This window comes from Genypterus blacodes, unplaced genomic scaffold, assembly GCF_046128005.1.
Source record: "Genypterus blacodes isolate CSIRO-AG114 ecotype Tasmania unplaced genomic scaffold, CSIRO-AGI_Gbla_v1 ptg000022l_1, whole genome shotgun sequence".
Lineage (NCBI taxonomy): Eukaryota > Metazoa > Chordata > Actinopteri > Ophidiiformes > Ophidiidae > Genypterus > Genypterus blacodes.
In genome coordinates this window covers 6694886-6713532 of record NW_027466835.1, presented here as the reverse complement: position 1 = coordinate 6713532, position 18647 = coordinate 6694886, and the positions used below count along the sequence as shown (strand labels likewise).

General features: G+C 47.0%; 2 protein-coding genes across 4 annotated transcripts; both read right to left on the bottom strand.

Moving 5' to 3' along the window:
- Positions 1 to 587: 587 nt before the first annotated feature.
- tbc1d10b (TBC1 domain family, member 10b) lies at positions 588 to 10026 on the bottom strand. 3 transcript variants are annotated; one of them, XM_076142910.1, is made up of 10 exons: positions 9538 to 10026; positions 7481 to 8536; positions 6563 to 6662; positions 6014 to 6121; positions 5603 to 5709; positions 5084 to 5198; positions 4914 to 4979; positions 4511 to 4700; positions 4268 to 4422; positions 588 to 4143 (listed from the first exon to the last, which is right to left on the bottom strand). In XM_076142910.1, exons 2-10 carry the CDS (start codon positions 8515 to 8517, stop codon positions 3223 to 3225), a joined length of 2799 nt encoding a protein of 932 aa, XP_075999025.1. In that variant the 5' UTR covers positions 8518 to 8536; positions 9538 to 10026; the 3' UTR covers positions 588 to 3222. The 3 variants fall into 3 exon arrangements, with proteins under 3 accessions (XP_075999025.1, XP_075999026.1, XP_075999024.1); XM_076142911.1 differs by having other exon boundaries at positions 9850 to 10026; XM_076142909.1 differs by lacking the exon at positions 9538 to 10026 and adding an exon at positions 9177 to 9506.
- Positions 10027 to 10955: 929 nt separating this feature from the next.
- Positions 10956 to 18294, bottom strand: hsd3b7 (hydroxy-delta-5-steroid dehydrogenase, 3 beta- and steroid delta-isomerase). Its single transcript, XM_076142923.1, has 6 exons — positions 18012 to 18294; positions 16418 to 16573; positions 15086 to 15194; positions 13292 to 13391; positions 12821 to 12983; positions 10956 to 12270 (listed from the first exon to the last, which is right to left on the bottom strand). Exons 1-6 carry the CDS (start codon positions 18169 to 18171, stop codon positions 11858 to 11860), a joined length of 1101 nt encoding a protein of 366 aa, XP_075999038.1. The 5' UTR covers positions 18172 to 18294; the 3' UTR covers positions 10956 to 11857.
- Positions 18295 to 18647: the final 353 nt, after the last annotated feature.

Here is an 18647-nt window from a genome sequence, read left to right as displayed (position 1 = left end):
CACCAACACCAATTATTAGGAGTAAAAAAAAGTATTAAAAGTCTGATTTCTTCAATCAAAAACTTTAGGAGGGATATAGGAGGCAGGAAGGAAGAACAGAAACAAGGAGGAAGGAGGAAATTAATGAAGAAAGAAAGAAAGGAAGGAAGGAAGGAAGGAAGGAAGGACGGAAGGAACATTCCGAAATGACAAAAGGAAGTAACAGAGGACAAAATAAGAGGAAAAAGGGAAGCAAAACGTAACAAAAGGAAAATAAATTGGTCCCATTTTCAGATCTCAGGTTGTTTGAAATGTGAAGCTGCCAAGTATAAAGTGAGTACAGACATTAGACAATACAAAGTATAAACCTCTGAAATACAAACATACTCAAGTGACCTTTGACCTTCAACACAAGAGACGTAAAGTGTTCAGCAGAGCTACGATAAGCTGAGTCAGGACAGTTGAACACCAACAAACAGGACAAACACAGATGGATGATTTAATATATTATGGTTTATTATTCATCACAAATGTCATTATCATTGTCAATTAAATACATCAGTTGTAGATCTTCTGAAGGAATGAATTCAATTAGCTTTTAGATTAGATTTTACTTCACTTTCGCCAGACACGTTCATGTAAACTCAAAAACACACAAAAAAAGACAAAACTGTGCGTGGAGAAACTTGACGAATGAAGAAACGGACAGACGTTTACACACCAAATATTTGCATCAGCGGGTCTTTGATTAAAGATCAAGCGCTGCGTTTGCAGGGTGGATGCAGAAATGCACAAAGGACCCGACGGGACTTTAGTTTCTGGATTCGTCGTCGACATTGCAGAGCCGAGCGACGACTCTATGCGACGGATTTGATCGGTGGGACGTCTCGAGCCCTGTTCTCCGTTAACAAGATTGCTCACATCAATATTGTGATCCGTGTAAAACAGCTGCAGGAGCACAGAGTTCGTCTCTCATGGAAGCGACCCGATCACCGCTGCTGCTGCAACGGGGTCAGAGGTGAGATCGGTGCTGCAGCTACACACAGCAAGTCTCTAATGGAGTTTTGCATAGATGTGTTCAGGCTCTCTCGACTGGGCTGAACCTTGAATGCACCAGATTCTAAAACAGAGGGACGGGGGAGGGAGAAATGTTTGATTACACATTCATATTTTTAATTACAGAGATGTCAAGACCTGAAATAATATAGAAACGGATGAACATGGAGGACAACCAACCACATCACTCTCCCTCTGATCCTGGACTCCAACAGGAAACAGAAACACGGCGGCCGTTCGGGGGCCGTCGCACGCTATGACACTAAGGAGGTGGCGCTCTTCATCATAGACTGATGGCGTTGGGGGGGGGGGGGCGTTCTTTAACATATGCATCAATATGTTACAGTACAGAACACTGCAGCTCAACAGGTTAGGGAGTGAATTTGTAATATTTGTTATGAATGTTACAACACAGACAAAGGTAAGAATTGGTGAGTGACTCGTTATACAGTACGATTAAGACCTTCAGCTCCCAATAATTACACCTTCGTCACTCGTCTCAGCTCGTCTTCTGTCGGGAGGACATTCCCGCCTGACTGGGATTAATACTGTGCTTCAGTAAACTGGAAACCCGGGGCGCCTCAACTGTCCCAAAACCAACCAACGGCGGTAAACGTTTCAAAAAAAAACAAAAAAACATGCATCAACATGAGACCTTCATGTAGAATCGGAGGACGAAACGTGCAAAACAAACAAAAAGGAAGTTAAACAATAAACACATCATCCGACCCCCGCTGCAGCTGCAGTCGGCCTTCATTCCAGTCCACCAGGCGGCTACATAGAAAAATAGTCCAAATCCAAAATAACAATAATTCATAATATACTATATCTGATTAAATTAACCACTTTGTACATAAATACAGAACCCAAAAGGTCAAAGATCAGAGGTTAATGCTACATTGGCACACCTGGCACCTCCAGTCAAGTGGCTTCCTATGAGACCTCCAGGCAGAGTCGCAGGGAGAAAGCTGAGCGAGCTGCTGAGCGGGCGACTTCAGTGGAGCTCTGTGACCAAAATCTGAAGTGCAAAGTCGTCCTTCATGCTCCTTCATTCTCCTCCAATCTCTTAAGATTCCCAAAATAACATTCTGAGGGGCGCGTGAACCAAAGTCCATCGCCCATACTGAGGTTTGGCTGAATAAAAGGTGTTCATCAAAAAGTGAAATAATACTAATTTGACAGTTGGGACATGTTGGTGTGTCGACGTGTTTGCGTGTCTCTCTCCGCGTACGTCCACTTCAGCGGAATTTAAAAACGAGGAAATAAAAAACAATGAAACTCTCCCTACGTGTCGCTCTGTCAGAGACCCGTCAGAACACAGAATCCAACGCGGCGCCGTGTCCCCGTCCCGCTCGTCCTCCTCTCTCCCGGCGCCTCTGCGTGCCGTCCTTCCGTGTCGCCCGTAGGGTTCGGGACAGAGAAGCAAAGAAGCAGACAGAGGGAGACGGGGGAGGCAGCAACACGTTTCACTACACTGCTAAGGCGCGCGCGCACACACACAAACACACAACATTAACATGACAATAAATACAACCTGCTCAACACTCAGCGTTACTACTATCACCGTCTTCAGTGCCTGTCTGACAAGGATTTGCCTTCTGACACGTCCACATAGCTCTGAATGAGCTAACGGGCCGTCTGGAGTGATAAGCTGATCCTCTATAAGTACGGTTATTTATTTACACTACAGGTTCTATGGCACCACGACTACGACTACACACCTCCAATACTACGCCTTTCTCTCCCTGTGGTCATCGACCCCGGTTTTAAACCATAGAGGCAGAAATCAAAAACACTAAAAAGGTGAAACTGACTGAGGGTCCCGTTCAGACTCAGTCCTGCTCCAGTTGCAAACGGAAATTTGTCCCATTTCGCTCGAACGCGGCGAGAAACAAAGCGTGGGGTTGTGAGGAGGGGGGCGGGGTCAGGCGGCCCCCCCCTGAGGTGCTATTCATCCCATTATCCAGTTGTGTCTCCTTCTCAGTCCTGGGACCAGGTCAAGTCTTTAAAATGGTGCGTTGGACAGGAAGCCGTCCTCTTCTTTAAAATCATGATTCCTTCTGTTTTGTTTTGGTTTTTTTTTGGGGGGGGGGGGACGCTCACTCTGACCATGACCTCTTTTTCTTCTTCTTCTTTTCTTTTTTGTTCAGCGTCCCTTTTCATCATGGAGGAATGATGGATGAGTATCTAGGCCAAATCTCTGGCTGCTGCAGCTCCGTTTTTATCCTCCGCCTCTCCGCCCCCTTTGTCCTTCTTCTTCCCCCCCTTCTCTCTCCTCTTCTCTCGCTCTGACCGCTCCTTCTCCCTCTTCAGCCGCTCCTTCTCCGCCTTTTCCTTCTCCTTCTTTTCCTTCAGATTTTTCTTCTCGTCCTCTTTTTCCTTCTTCTTGTCGTCTTTGTTCTTCTTCTTCTTCTTCTTCCCCTCTTCCTCGCTGGAGGGCACGGCGGCCGTCGGCGCTGCTTCTTTCTTGGCGTCTGGGCAGAGCAGCAGGGGGGAGTTGTGGGCGGTGGGCGAGGGGAGAGTGGGGGTGATCTGCTCGGACACGACCATCGGGGTCAGAGTATTGGGGGGAGTGATGGTTTGGGGCGGAGTCGAGGGTCGGCCCCGTGCTGCGGCGCCTTCTGAGGCCTGGGCCGGCCCGTGTGACGAGGCCGCCGCATTCCCAACCAAGGGGCTCTGCACCTGGGGCGACTGAGGCCTCGGATTGGCCCCGGGTGGGATGGGTGGCTTCTGGCTGGAGGCGCGACTCGGGCTGGACGCTGCAAACGGCGACTGAGGGGGGAGGCCGTCCATCCCCGCCCCCCCGGAGAAGGAACCTTTCTTGGGGTTGGATTGGAAAGGAGTCTTGGACCTGCGGAAGCCTGGGAGGGATAGGAGGCTGGAGGAGGCCCTGAGGGGTCCTGGCGGAGGGATGGAACTTCCCAGGAAGGAGAAGCTGCCGCCCGAGCTGATGGCGGCGGCGCGGCGCTTGTACTCAAAGATAGCCCTGGTTCCGTGGAGGCGGCGGCCTGGCTGGTGTGTCAGATCCCCTCTGGACTCCTTCCACTTCTTGACCTGAACGTTGCACTCCCTTTCTATGAGCGCCTCCGTCACTGGGAGGATGACAATCTGGGCGAGGAGACAAACAGAGGAAGTGGACGTTAACCCACGACACAGACTGACTCACGACCTGCGTGACTCTCTGACTAAGAAAGGAAGAAGGTTTTGTTGATGTTGCTGGTTTGTGACCCACCTCCTGTACCAAAATGTCCTCTCTGATGGTGTCGGGCGAGATGTTCCTCAGGCGCTCCATGGTTTCGTACATGCCCTGCAGCTCCCGAAGTTTATCCACAGAGCCCAGCATCTGCTTCAGCAGCACCAGGCCCACGCGGAACACAATCTTCACCCCTGACCAACAAGAGACGTTAGTTATGTTAGGGTCAAAGCACTGAACTGAACTTACACACGTCTTTCACAAATCTCTTGTGTGTTGTACCTTCACAGAAGAACATGTCCCACACACGCAGCACAGAGGACCACGGTAAGGTGCGTGAGAAGATGCACATAAACCATTCAGTCATGTAGAGGATGGGGTCGATCTTAAACTTCTTGAGGTGACGGTACGCCATGGGACACGTGCGCCGCAGCAGGGAGAAGAAGATCTCACCGTCCAGCTGGATTGCTTCCTATCAACCAAGTTAAAGAGTTCAGGAAAGAACACACACACACACACACACACACACACACACACACACACACACACACACACACACACACACACACACACACACACACACACACACACACACACACACACACACACACACACACACACACACACACACACACACACACACACACACACACACACACACACACACACACACACTCCCCCTCACCAGTCCTGCGCTGTAGTAGCCGGGGACGTACTTCTCACATATCTGGACGAGGCACCAGAACGCTTGCTGCCAAACAGAACCACACCACAACAGAACCAATCAGAGCTGAGAACTACACCACATTTCATCCCCCCTCATTTCATCCCTGAACGCTAAGTCAGCACGCTCACCTCAGCAGGCATGTGCATGAGCAGCACGGCGGCCACGGGGGCCTGAGCCTGGCAGTAGCCTTCGTCGGGCCGATAGATGGTGTAAGCCTTCAGGATCCTGTACAGGTCCTGTTGCCTGCAGGGGGGGGAGGAGGAAATGGCTACGATCACACGAGGGGGAGAACACGCGGCGACAGAACCTGAGCGCTTCATGCACCAGAGTGGGAACACAGTGAAGTGAAACTGAGAGTGAGTGTGAGAAACTTTCACCAAAGTGTCCACGCTCTGATGATGGTGACAACTCTGACACATCATCCTTTCTTTCCTTTATTCTGTCACTCAAGCAGCCCAGTTTCCTGATGGGACTGCTGTTTATTTACTGGTAGAAGTTATGGCGCAAGACTGTCACACACAAACCTGAACATCCGCCGGGGTCCTACACATGGTCTAACAATGGTTAAAGGAACTGTGTGGTTTTGGTTGTGAAACGAGACTCATGTGTTGACTTTAATGTGACACGGTGTGAGGCTGTGTTGTTACCCATGTCCACCACGAGCAGCAAACATCTCATGGAAGGGAAACTGTCTGTGCAGGTCTTTCTCGATGATGTCCAGCCATTTAGCTTCTCCCGGCTCTCTCTCCAGCTCCTGCAGGTGAAACACAAACGCTGAAGTCTGCCGCCCCGTTCAGGAAGAGGCCGGACCCCCCCCCCCCAGGCTGCAGTCTGGGGGGCCGGGCCCTGACAGTCGGGATTAGCGGCCCAGATAAGAGGCTTACAGCCGGGCCGGCCTACGCCTGAGCCAGGTTAGCTACTTCCCCTTACAATGTCGCCCAATTAGAGACCAGCACAATAGCAGCCTGATAACAAGGAAGTCATCCATCTAATCTATCTGTGTGGTTAAAATGCGGCAATGTTTGGCTCCAATATGCACCAATAATTGATAAGGATACCTCAAATTTCCCAGGGTTTGCTTCCAGGAGGTCTTTGCTGTTGGACAGCAGCTGCCAGGCTCGAGCCCTGAGAGACGACGGGACCCCCTTCCTGCAGCGCAACTTCACCTGCACACACACACACACAGGATTTTCCTCTAGATATAATGTGCATTGTCCAGTTTTCAGAATGAGAAATATCACTGTGGTGTCGTTGATAATAAAGGGAAAATGGACAGAAATACCAAAAGAATGAGCCAATGATGAGCTCAGAATAAGTCACAAACACAAAGAGCTGAACGACCCGCTGCTTCCCACTGCAGATTGCATTTTCATGATTGATTTCCACACTGATTGATTTTTCCAGCAATTTCCCCCCCAGTTGTTAATCATCCTAAATAAGCCATAAATCAATCCGGTGTTCCCTAAAACACATCCAAACACTGGTGATGTGTGCGTGTGTGTGTGTGTACATGTAAGCAGTATCATCTCTCATGGTGTGTATAGTTCTCCTTCTTAATGTCAAACCTAACATGTGACTGTGTGGCGTGACAGGCCGGTGTCTGATACCTTCTGGAAGCGATGTTTGATCCACTTGTCCCAGTTGTTGAACATATCGAGCCACTTCATCTCCCTTTGCCGGGCCACTTCAACTCGGATGTCCTTTTCACTACAATATTGAGCAACAGTGTTAACAGAGACAAGAAAAACGATGACATCATCCACAGAACTGGGAAGTACGGGTTTTCAATTTCATAACTCCTCCACTTTAGACACGTTTACAGTATTTTAAGGTCGCAACTTTCATGAATACTCTACTACGTTTAGTTTAGTTTAGTTACTGGCAACAACTTTGTCATTATACGGCCCAGGATGCACTTGTGCTACCTACAGTAAATCAATAAATACTTTAATTATTAAAGGGGGGGGGGGGGGGGGGGGGGGGGGGGGAAGAGCAATCGGCTTGTCAGAGAAACTGGAAGCAAATCTGACCAAAAAGGAGTGGGCAGATGGGTGTGAGCTGGGCGACGCCACGGAAAGACACGCAGTCAGTACTTATTGAGTCACAACACTGTCCTCAGCACTATCTGAGTCAGACCAAGGGGAGCTACAGGACAGATATGTTTAGAGTAGCAGCAGGGAGTGGGGGGGGGGTCTCAGATGGGTGACAGAGTGAATCAGGCGACTGAGGGAGGCAAACTGACTGATTAAAAGGAAGATAAGTCACCAGGCAGGATTCATCCATCTGTGTAAAACTACACTCCAGCCATAATCTAATGCGGTCTCATATTACAGGCAGCGAGCCGTCTGCATGAAGCTGCCAGATACATTTCCTTTGTTCTACAGCCATACAGGAATGTGTGCTTTTACTTTGAGAATGTGCCTGATCCATTAATTAGACATAACAAAATAAAAGGGTGTCATGTGTGACAGGGATACCTTGATTTAGGTGTTTTAGAGTTTAGGCTTTGATGTCTTGACGCCTACCTGCTCTCGCTGTACTGGTTCCCACCGAGGAAGCCGTATTTGTCGGTGCGCCTGACAGTCAGGCCGTTGATCTCCGAGTCGGAGCCCACGGAGCTCCCATCGTCTCCGAGCCCAGAGAGGGACTCCAATGTCCCGGACATCAGGCTGGCAGACTCCAGGTAGCTGAGGGTGTCGGGGGCTGGCCTGGGTCTGGGGTTGGGTGGGGAGGGTGCAGACAGAGGTTCATGGATCACTGGGAGTGAGGGGCTGGGCGGGTCTGCTGTGGTGGGAGAGCCGGGTGTTTCTGCTTTCCTTGCTCCACTCGGGGTGTCGGGTTTTGGCGGCACAGGGGGAGGCTGAGGCTGAGGCTGAGGCGGAGGCTGAGGCTCAGACTCAGGCTGAGGCTGAACGGTTTGTGCTTGTTGTAGTGGCTGGGGTTTCTCCACTTCAGCCATTTCTGCTGCGGTTTCAGTGGCGCCTGTGGCAGCAGGTATGGGATGTGGATCTGCAGTGGTTTGGGGCTGGCTTGCAGTGAGCTGAGCAGCACCTGCAAAAGGATGAGGACTGAGAGTGACATGCACACTGGGGTAGAGATTAGGACCGGGATTAAGCTCAGGGGAGGGGGGTGCCTGGCTCTGGGCTGATGGCTCACTTGACTGTGCAGGGGTCTCTGCTGTGGCATTCAAGAGGTCACTAGTCATCATCTCCCTTTCCATGTCATCAATGGCCACTTTAGTCTCTGCAGCTTTTCCAGTCATGTCCACGCTCTGTGCAGCCGTCTCTTGTACCAATAGGGGGACAGCGTTCTCAGCGGGGATTTTAGGAGGACACAAGGATGGACCTTGTGTTTGGGGAGCTATGAGCGAATCCCCAAGCTGTGCAGCAGAAGCATTTCCAGTCAAATATTTGTAGCTGTAGAGAGACGACTTGGGTGTGGGCGGCTCCTTGATGGACTCCATGGCAGCAGGGAGGACTGCTGAGGGAGGAGGGATGGACGGAGCTGCATTAGGTTCACCCAGTGCTGGAGGTGATGGGGTTAGGGTGGAAAGTTCAGCCATAGTTCCACTCTGATCTCTCCTTTACAGATAAAGAGGGACAGAACAGCTTTGAGTTGAGATGATAAACATTCTTATCAACCAATCACTTTAACATCACTGGTGAATAAGGAAGAAATCTACTCAGCAGCCCATTTTACTGAAAACTTAAGGGTTAAAATTGACAAGAAGATGAGTAAAGACAAACAGCTCGGACTATCTTCTCTGAGGCCGAGTCAAGAGTTCCTCTTACTATAATTGGACCAACAGAGACGCAGGAAAAGAAGTTGGCCACATTTTGAAATGGTGGAAATTCTTTGGAGACAGTGCAGATGATTATACAGCACACATGAAAATAGTAACACAGTGTTGATATCACAGACAGACTTAGACAGACTTGTTTTAAAACGCATCATATCTCTGACATTATTTGTACGAAAATATATCAAACCGCTACCAGAAATTAACCTCTCTAAACACTTTTGTACACACCTGACAGCTCAGAGAACCACAGAGAGGTTGCGAAGTGTAAATGTTATAATAGTGGCTGTGATCAGACAGTTCATTCCCTCCTCCCCTAACAAGTAACAACTATTTACATCATGTGAAAGAATGTCCTTTTGCTGGACACATAAACTAATCGATGAGCTCATAACAGTAAACACTTTATCATTTTACTATACCGTAACCTCCCCTCCTCCGCAGACACTTCAGAGGGGCGACACCACGCTGCTGTGCTCATGTTTATCAGACTGTGGTTCGTTAGCATCTACGGCTGTACCGCTGATCGGGCATCCTGCAGATGGAGCAGATTAGCGGTTGTGTTGTCATCCCGCTAAGAGCTAACATCAGCCACTTTGTTGTCATATCCTCCCTACAGGCCTCCATCCAAGCGACACAACTTCCCGAATTCAGCACACAGAGGCTACACAGTAGTCAACACCCTCTCTCGCTCCCGCACAGGCCCTGACTGAGCTGCGGCCACGGCCTTGTCCACCCACTGCCCCCGGTCAACCGCAACTTCATCGACGCTAACCAACTCACCCGCGGCCGGTGTGTCACTGTGGTGCGTCCGCCTGGACAGCCAGGGGGCTCCTGTCCGCGCGTCCCCCCGCCACAGCTCCGGGCGAGGTGACCTTATCCGTTAAGGAAATCACGAAAGGGCGAGACCGGGCGGAGGGTGCAGTTGAGCGGGGAGAGAAGTTGTTGTAAGCGCGACCGTCCCGGAGCTGGCGTGCTAGCTAGCTGGCTAAGTTAGCAGCTAGCTAAGTTAGCTTAATTTAGCTGAATGTAACTGTGAGCAGCGCGAGGGTTCTGTTGTGATTAGCTTAGCTTGCTAGGTTGTGCCTCGGTTACCTCAGTTAAACATGTGGACTCGCTGCGGTCATTGTCACCAATATGTAACAACATTCAGAGCAATACTTTTTATTCTGGACCTTAATGTCTTTGTTGGTTGAGTTTATCTGAGCTAGCGGCGGGGCGCATCCACATCCAAACCCAGCCGCCTGCATTTCCTACTGACAGCTACGTGCGCGCTCCCGGCGATGTCGTCGGGCACGTGGACGCACCCGCACACGCCCGCACGTCCCCTCCACTGTACTGCAGGGACTCAGGGGTCCAGAGAGGAGATCAATGAGACTTTAGCTGGAGAACATACACACCCACACAAGGGGCTTTCGTATAAAAATCATCTATTGTTTAAACGGGATGTCGCTGTAAAATAAGAGTAATAACAATCAAAGTGTACAAAGGCCAAAACAAAACAGCAACAACAGAACAGCAATTAAGTCTACGAGACACCCTTGTTTATGCCGTGGGTCGACCAGTAGATGGCGTCATAAACTTTACTTCCATGCGTTTTAGAAACAGCTTCGTGTTTCTGATGTTGAGACGCTGATAGTAAACTCACCTTTACCTTACACTTTTATATTGTTTTGAATTATATACAGTATATTATAGTATTCTGTAATCCTCCACCAGGCAGCGGGACTGTCAATCACAGCATTTATTTAAAGTCTTTAAAGCGAACAAGAGTCAAGACAAATTCTTTGTTTGGAGACACTGAGTCATATGGTTGTTCTCATAACAGTGTGCATGTAAATATTGTGAGGATTTCCATGGAAAAGCCCAACTGTCCACACATGAATGCTGAAGTAACCTCAGATGCGATTTGAGGGAACTCCCATACTTTCATTCTTGTTCATAAGAGCTGATGTGAATGTGGTTTTAATGAAAGTATGATTTCGAGTTTCCACACAAGCTCAGAAGAGGGCTGAGCACGCTGCACTGAGGGTAAACAACTTCCCCGTCTCCATGGGAAACCACAGCCTGAAAACATCCAGTAACCCTGTGGAAAGAGTGAAGGCTTTGTTACTTCTTGTAAAACCTTCTCATTCTGGAAGCCTTTTCTGTCGTGATGTCAATGTAAAGATTCACACACAAAACCCCAGTTAACAATGCAATGTAAATTAAATTCTCTTTATTTATAATTTCATAAATACAAACATATATTGCATATACAATGTTATTAGAAAACATTGGACCAAAAGCTTATTGTTAAAGGCACTGAGGTGTTCACTCAGTGTCTTTAAGTGACATCATAGACACTTTTAACAGATAATTGTAGAGAACTTGATAACAAAGGTTTCTATTGATATAGCAGCTTATGGGTTTCCATGGGAATAATCATCCAACCAATCACCACCTTGTATTTATGAGTGGAATTCTAAAATAGATCTATTATTCCACTTAGTTATTGTTTATTAATGCAAGGTTCACATTTGTCATCTTTTAAAATCCTTCTCACAGAATCTCAGAGTACAAAAACACACCTCAAGTACAATCATCCCATTATCTCAGCATATCATTTCATCTTTTATTTGCATAAATATTAGAAAGGCTCTTCTCTACTTCAGAATGGAGCATTACCTGAAAAAGCGTTCCAGATGTTTTAAGATCATTTCTCAAATTCTTTGGCATGAAGAGACCTCGTCATCAGACTATAACTGCTTTCCTCCACATCGCATTCAGTGTGATGCTTTAGTTTATGACCATCTTTGGAACTTGTTAAGCAAAGTGCCTCATAAATAACTTTTGTTATTTCCAACGCCTGGAGAGTACAAGTTAAGCACATGAAGTAGAATAGATACTGCATTTGTTATTCTTCAGTTAATCCTCGGAAGGATCAGTATTGCTGGTAGAAATTACTCTAATAAAGATTCATTAATAAAGATTAAAGTTGTATTACTGTGTGTAATGTGGCGTTCCTCCATTCTGCTTACATATAGGCAGTACAGGATGGTGCACATATGGGATCCCTCCTCTCTAGACAGCAGAATGCATGATGCCCTTGCTGAGTTCAACATCAGGAGTCTTTGTTTGCGTCCAGAGGGAAGGTGTTGATCCATTCCTGCGTGCGAGCCCGACACTGGTCCCAGTCGTACAGAGGGCGGTACTGGAAGTGACGCAGGGCTTTGTCCGTGCTCACTGTGAAGGGGGTGCAGGCAACGGCATAGGTGTAACGGTTCAGCAGCGGCGTGTAGTTGTAGACGGGTCTCAACACCCACTGGAGAAAGTCGTTCATTAAAGCCATGAACCACAAAACCACGGTGGGCATCCGCATCCTCCGGAAGTTGAAGGTGGAAAGGAACTGCATGTTGAACTCCTCGTAGTTCTTGTAGGGTGAGTCGTCGTAACAGAAATACGCCTCGCCGCTGACCGTCTGCGGCTGCTCTCTCAGGGCTCGAGCTGCCAGCACATGCATCCAAGCCACGTTGCCTAGCAATAAAAACAAGCCGGTGACCATCAAATCACAGTGCTAGATGTCCTTATTTCAGTTAGGAGCATTCCACAGAGTTCTAGCGATAACTTAACATACATAATGGATCTGGGGACAAGGATGCTGTCAGATCAGAAATCAGTAATCATTCACCAAAACAGTTTCAGTTCCATTTTTTTTTTCACCAACCCAAGTACCGACAATGAGCTGTGAGGCCGTGAGACTGTGAGGTGTGTACCTGCTTCAAACAAACCTGTGAAATCCCTGATTCATGGTTTCTTCTTTAATAGTAGCTTTGGCCTTACTGAGGAAGACACCCTCTCATCTTCCTTACCTGTGTGGTGCGTGCTGGCAGCTAAATAAAGCTTCAGGGGCTTTTGAAGTCTCAGAAGTCGACTTCCTCTTTCAAAACCTGTTTGATCTAATCTGCGGCACCCACTGCTGCTTTCACCAGACGCTCAGTTTGCAGTGTGTATAATGAGCACTCTATTACTAACAAACATCAATCGAGCACAGTGGTTATGATTGAGTGTGTGACTCCTGGCTCACCTGCATAGACGCGTCCGTGCTCTGTGTCTTTGGGCACACCCTCCATCATCAGACCTCCCCTTTGGACGCAGAGGTTGTAGAATTCTTTCATTAACAGGTGGTCCTCGCCGTAGATCCCCGTCGGTCTCAGTGAGCATGTGTTTAAAGTCTTTCCGCTTTTCACCTGGACAGGAGAGGAGGGCAGAGGGGGAGGGATTAGGAAACCACGGAGAGATGAGGACACAAGGGAGTGAACAGTTTATGCAAGCAAAAATGGGTGAAAACTGGATTTTCATAATAAACAGCAGGAAGGGTGGAGTGAGGCCAGAGTTGGGCCTGGACATGCTGCTCCAGCATTCTGTGGCAGAGGGTTGCACAAGTACAGCCCCACAGTGTCCAATTATGAGATGGGAGTACATGTTGAGAACACAAACATTCTTCCAGCCTGACAAATTCGGGAAACGCATGACAAACAGAGGTACGTGTGTGTACCTGAGTGCCGTTCGCTTCCAGCACCAGCTTCTCTGCCTTGGCCTTGCTGTTAGGATAGGGCATAGAGTGGTGAACGTGGTAAGGGGTGTCTTCATTCCCCCTGTGGAGGACAAATCAAACAGTCAGAGCAAGAAATCAGAAGAAGACCATGGAGTGTTTTCCTGTCATGTGAATGTGTGGAATGTGTTTGAATACCAGCAGCTGGAATCACACTCACACACACAAGCACTCAAAGTTCTTTATAAGGTTGTTTTCACAGCACACACGGGCTACTGGACATTGAAAACGGTTCTGGAAATAAACTGCAGTGAGAAACATTCCAGATAGAACAATGAGGAGAATTCCACAGAATGAGGGTGATTGTACCAAGAATCATCTTACAATTTCCCTGCATGTAGCTCAGGTTACAGTTTGTACGCAACTGTCAATCAAGTTATCCTGACTTGCACAAAGGTGTGCATGTCATGGTGTTATTACTTTCAGCATTACCACACCACACCTTAATTACCACATCACTGTAACGGATGATGCAACTCTAACTCGGAGATAAATAAAGCTATAATTGCACGAGCTGAACCCCCTGCAGCGTGTAAGACAGCCAGGTCTGGAATCATTCAAAGCATCTGGGTTTTGTAGCAAATGGGGTTGAAACTTTGGTACGATCCTTTCAGGAAAATGAACAAATATAGTCCCTAAGCACAGGGATACCCCCTCTAAGTTCAACCAACGCTGGATTGCTTCAGTTTGTACACACACACACTGAATGCTGCCACTTTGTCCCCAGGCTTCTCTGAGCTCAGTCCATTTCCAAGGAAAGGATTTTATGGTTTGCTTAGTGTGTCACGCTCTAAGTTAACCAAACCAGAACAACCACAGTCACAAGTTTGCTCCTGCAGTGACCAAAGCAACACAAGACCTTTTCTCAATAGAGTTCATACCAACGCCAAGGCCCGAACATCCCCCAAGTCTCAATAATCATATTTAACAGATTACAGGTTCCCTTTTCCCGTAATCCTGCATTCAAACACACAAAACAACCAACTGGGATGGAAACATCACCACCTTGGCCGAGGTCGTTAGTTCAATGTCTTATTGTAAAGAACTTCATCAACTTTTGTGTAACTGACAAATTTAGATGTCTGGGGCAGTGATCACAAACTTGGGAGCAGAAGTCTTCCTAAAAGGGATAAATAAAGGATTCTTCTACTACATCAACCCTAAACTAAGAGCAAAGGTTAAAGCACTTAGAACCTTCTGACTGCTTTGAGTGTTAACCTTTAGTTACAGTGGCACCATTGAGGCACAACACACAAGACAAGCAGGCCTGCGTTATGTAACAAAGCCCGTTCATTGGTTAATAATTGGCTCAGACCATTACGCACATGACAAGTACATGACAAGTACACGATGACATGATGAAAGCTTGTTTACATACATGCAGTTTGTGAAGCTGGAACGTCACACCTGAGAGAACATTCCACGACATGTGCTTGACATACAGACCAGACAGGCTACAGTTAAACACTGTTGTGTAATAGAAGAAAAACAGCAGGGTGGCTTGGGGCTCAAATGCACCAGCAGGTTACTAGGAAAGATGCTTTTAACACTTATCTTTCACTTGAGTCACTTCTCCTTTCTAGGTCCTATCAAAGTTCTCTTTTACAGAAAGAGTTTCTAAAGACGTTTACGAGAAGTTCAACAGAGGAGATAAGAGAGGAATGTGTAGCTGAGGATTTCTGTAATGATGCGTTTTGGTGTTCTCCTGATAATGTAATGATGCTTTCGGGTGTTCACCTGATAAATGGGTCTCCGTGGACGTTGGGGCCAATCACTTCCATGCTGCTGGTGTAGACCAGATGCTGGATGCTGTTCTCCACACAGGCATTGATCACATTCTGTGTTCCTAAGCAGGAAACAAACTAACACATTTTAGGAAAAGGATGTTGTGTTGGAAGGATTAGATAGTTTGTGATCCTCATCCTGTTGACAGTTGAATTTGGCAGTGAACAATCAGAGGTCACTGCCAAATTCTAACACTTGTTAAACCAATTTACAGGTCACATGAAAGTAAACACACCCAGCAAACTCAACCCATTTTCTCCTCAATGAAAAGTCCTGAAAAAGAAGCAACGGAAATGAAATCCAGCTGATTTCAGGCCACATGTTTTGTATATTCCTTAAAATGCCAGGATGAGAGCGTGCCAGGGTACTTAGCACAGACACAGTGGCTAAATTGAAGTTTGAGTAAACATCACAAAAGCAAACATGATCATCGAACAGAATCACTTAAAATTAGGCTCAATGCTGAAACGCGGTTCATGTGTTCAGGTCTTATCAGTTAGATGGCAACCTTTAGATGTTTTTGTCATTAAATGCAAAATACAAGTGATCGAACAGACTGGAAAATATAATCAATCAGTGAAATTAAAGACTTCATTACTGTATGCAAGCAGCAGTTACTACAAAGTCTTTAAATAGAACTTTAAAAGGATCAAATGAATGTTGCTGCTGAGTCTGTTCAGTAAATCCTTTATCTTATCACTGGAAGGCCTCAAAGGGCTCTTAATGTTCTTAAGTTAGGACGGCTTAATGTTTCACAAGGGGGCTGATATAGTACGTCCACTTGGATTGGTTGATGGAGGACCAGCAGAGTTATTCATAAACATCATATAGACGCAGGAATAAATGTAATATTAACTATTATGGTCATGTTCCAATAATTGAACTGTGCAGGCTGCAGGGACAGACAGACAGACAAACAGTTTTATGTCCTACTGTGACTGAGGAGTCCAACATTGAGGACTGACGCACATGCTGCTTTTAGGAGTTGTTCACATGACTGGCCGATATCCAGGATTTGATCAAAGGCCAATGAGGTTTGAGTGTTCAACAGCACATATGTCAGGCTCACGTCATCGCCGCTGCATTTAAAAGGTCAGAGATGGAGGAAAACACAAGCAGCTTCTACAGAAGGTCACAGCACAGCAGGCCTGAGTTTCCTCTACTCTGTGTTTCCATGGTTTCCTCCAGGAAAACATTTTCACAGCTGAACTGCCCTTGGTTTGGTGCCACCCTGCATCCCGTTTCCTTCCTGTACGGAATACTGCCCCCCTCATGCTGGCTCACCTGCGACGTTGATAGAGTAGATGAGGGCCTCTGGGATTCTGCGCCAAACGTCCACTATGCTGGCTGTGTGGATGATGACGTCGGCCCCTCTGCTGAGCTCCACCACACTGTTGTAGTCTGTGACGTCCCCCTGAATGACCTTCACCTTTGTCCGTTCTGAGGGTGGGACAGGAAGATATAAACATGATTAAAGGGCCTGGACCACATGGATCAAGGTCTCACGCTCTCACAAGATCTCTACAATAGCATTCAAGGTTTACAGCTCTTGGGAAAGAGAAACAGATACATCTCGGCAAGAAATCATGTTGACTATGTGCACTATCAAGGACATATTGGTAAGATAGAGGAGTTCAGTAAAACTACAAGACTTTTACTTTCATCACTGCTTCATATCACTGATAAAGCATCACTGATAAAGCAAAGAGAGCAAAGTTGAGTACTTGCTGTATTGGACTTGATTTGCAGGCTCTTTTCTGTTGGGACTGTTATACTGAAGGCTCTTAATTCTTTCAGACTAATCAAAGCTGTTGCAATTTGGAGCTCACTTTTGTAGTTTCCATTCCTGTCTGTAATTTTAAATAATTGGGTCTTTGCGGTGTGCCATTGCATTTAAAGTAGCGGGAAACTCGGGAAGCTGATTAAAAGACACCAAGGCGTTGTCTCATTTTGTGTGGTGTACAATGTCTGTTACAGAGATGACAAAGGTCTCCAATTACTGTTTCCTGATCTCTCTGGGGCCCAAACAGCTCTGAATCTAACAGAGGGTCTCAGTGCAGAGTAGAATGGCGACTGACTGAACAAAGCAGTTTACACTGTGGGCCTCGCTTACATGAGTGAGCACATTCCTCACCCTGTTGAGGGAAAAGGCGTTCTGTTGTTGAGCCTTATTAAATTTGCATGACTTCTTCTCACCCAGACTTTCTCACCACACCCTTCAGGTCTTACAGCAGAGTAAACCATCTTCTACAATTTACAAGTAACGTCCTTAGAGCTGCATCTGATCCAAACAGTCCATTAAGAGTGAAAAAGTTAACGAAACATATGTGAAACACGTGTAATAACCGGAGGTACAGGGGCCCCACCCAGCTGCAGGACCCTGAATCAGTCCCCTGCAATCCTTTCAGTGAGGTGACGAGTGTTAGAGAGAAGTCTCAAGCCTCAATCAACCACAAATCCATAAAAGGCAATTCTATAACACAGCTGCTGTACACTAGGGTATCATATAGAACAAGAGGGTGCAGCAGAACACAGACCAGCCTGTCAATGGTTTGGTTCGCTCAAGTTTTATTTCTATTCATAACCTGTGAAAGTTGACAACACGTTTCCTCTGAACAAACTACTCGACAATTCGGCATTTAAATGATAATAAAAAGCGTCACTTTTCCGCCTGATCTCCGTTATTGTATTATTCAATCCACCGTTAAGTCTCATAATGTGAACGAGATATAAATACATAAAGCAGGCTGCGTGAGTCGTAACATTGACGCCGAACTGAAGACAAATCCGCGTAGCATCAGAAACAAATACACTGTTTTTTATATCACAGCAGAAATAAAGTAATGCATCGTTTTGAAATGAGCGCCGTCTCACTCACCTGTGCTGCGTCCGCACAAACTGACGTCTACGTGTTTGTCCACCAGTCTGATCTCCGTCACTCGGTCCTCCATCTCCAGCAGGACCCTCAGCAGGTGGCGGCCCAGGAAGCCGCATCCCCCGGTGATGAAGTAGACCAGGCCGGCGCGCCGCTCACACATGCTGCTACCCGGGGCGGTGAAGGCGGAGGTGCTCGGTGTTCTTTCCGTCCGTTCCAGTTATGATCAGCTGAGAGCTCAGAGCTGGACAGCTTAAGATCAGAGGAGGAGTTTAACTACTTCCCTGCCCCTTTTACCAAAATAAAAGCCCGCCTAGAGGTGACACTTTGTGGCGTATGACACGTTCAAGTTCTTTCCTTTACAGAGTTTAGGGATGTGAAATGATGTCAAAGCTTTGGATGGGATTTCCCCCCTGTCTGTTTGTCCTTTTTTGTCGATGCTTTCCAGAACTCGCTGCATGGTTCTATGATGTCATAGTGTAAGAACTGTACCTATGTGATCATCGAACTAACAACACCAATGTCATCTAAAATTCTGCGATAACGCTTTTGAATAATGTCAACAAAACCTTTGCTGGCTGTGGCTTTCTGCTTAGGCTCCCTTTATCTAAATTTAGATAAACAGTTAGATAAACTGTT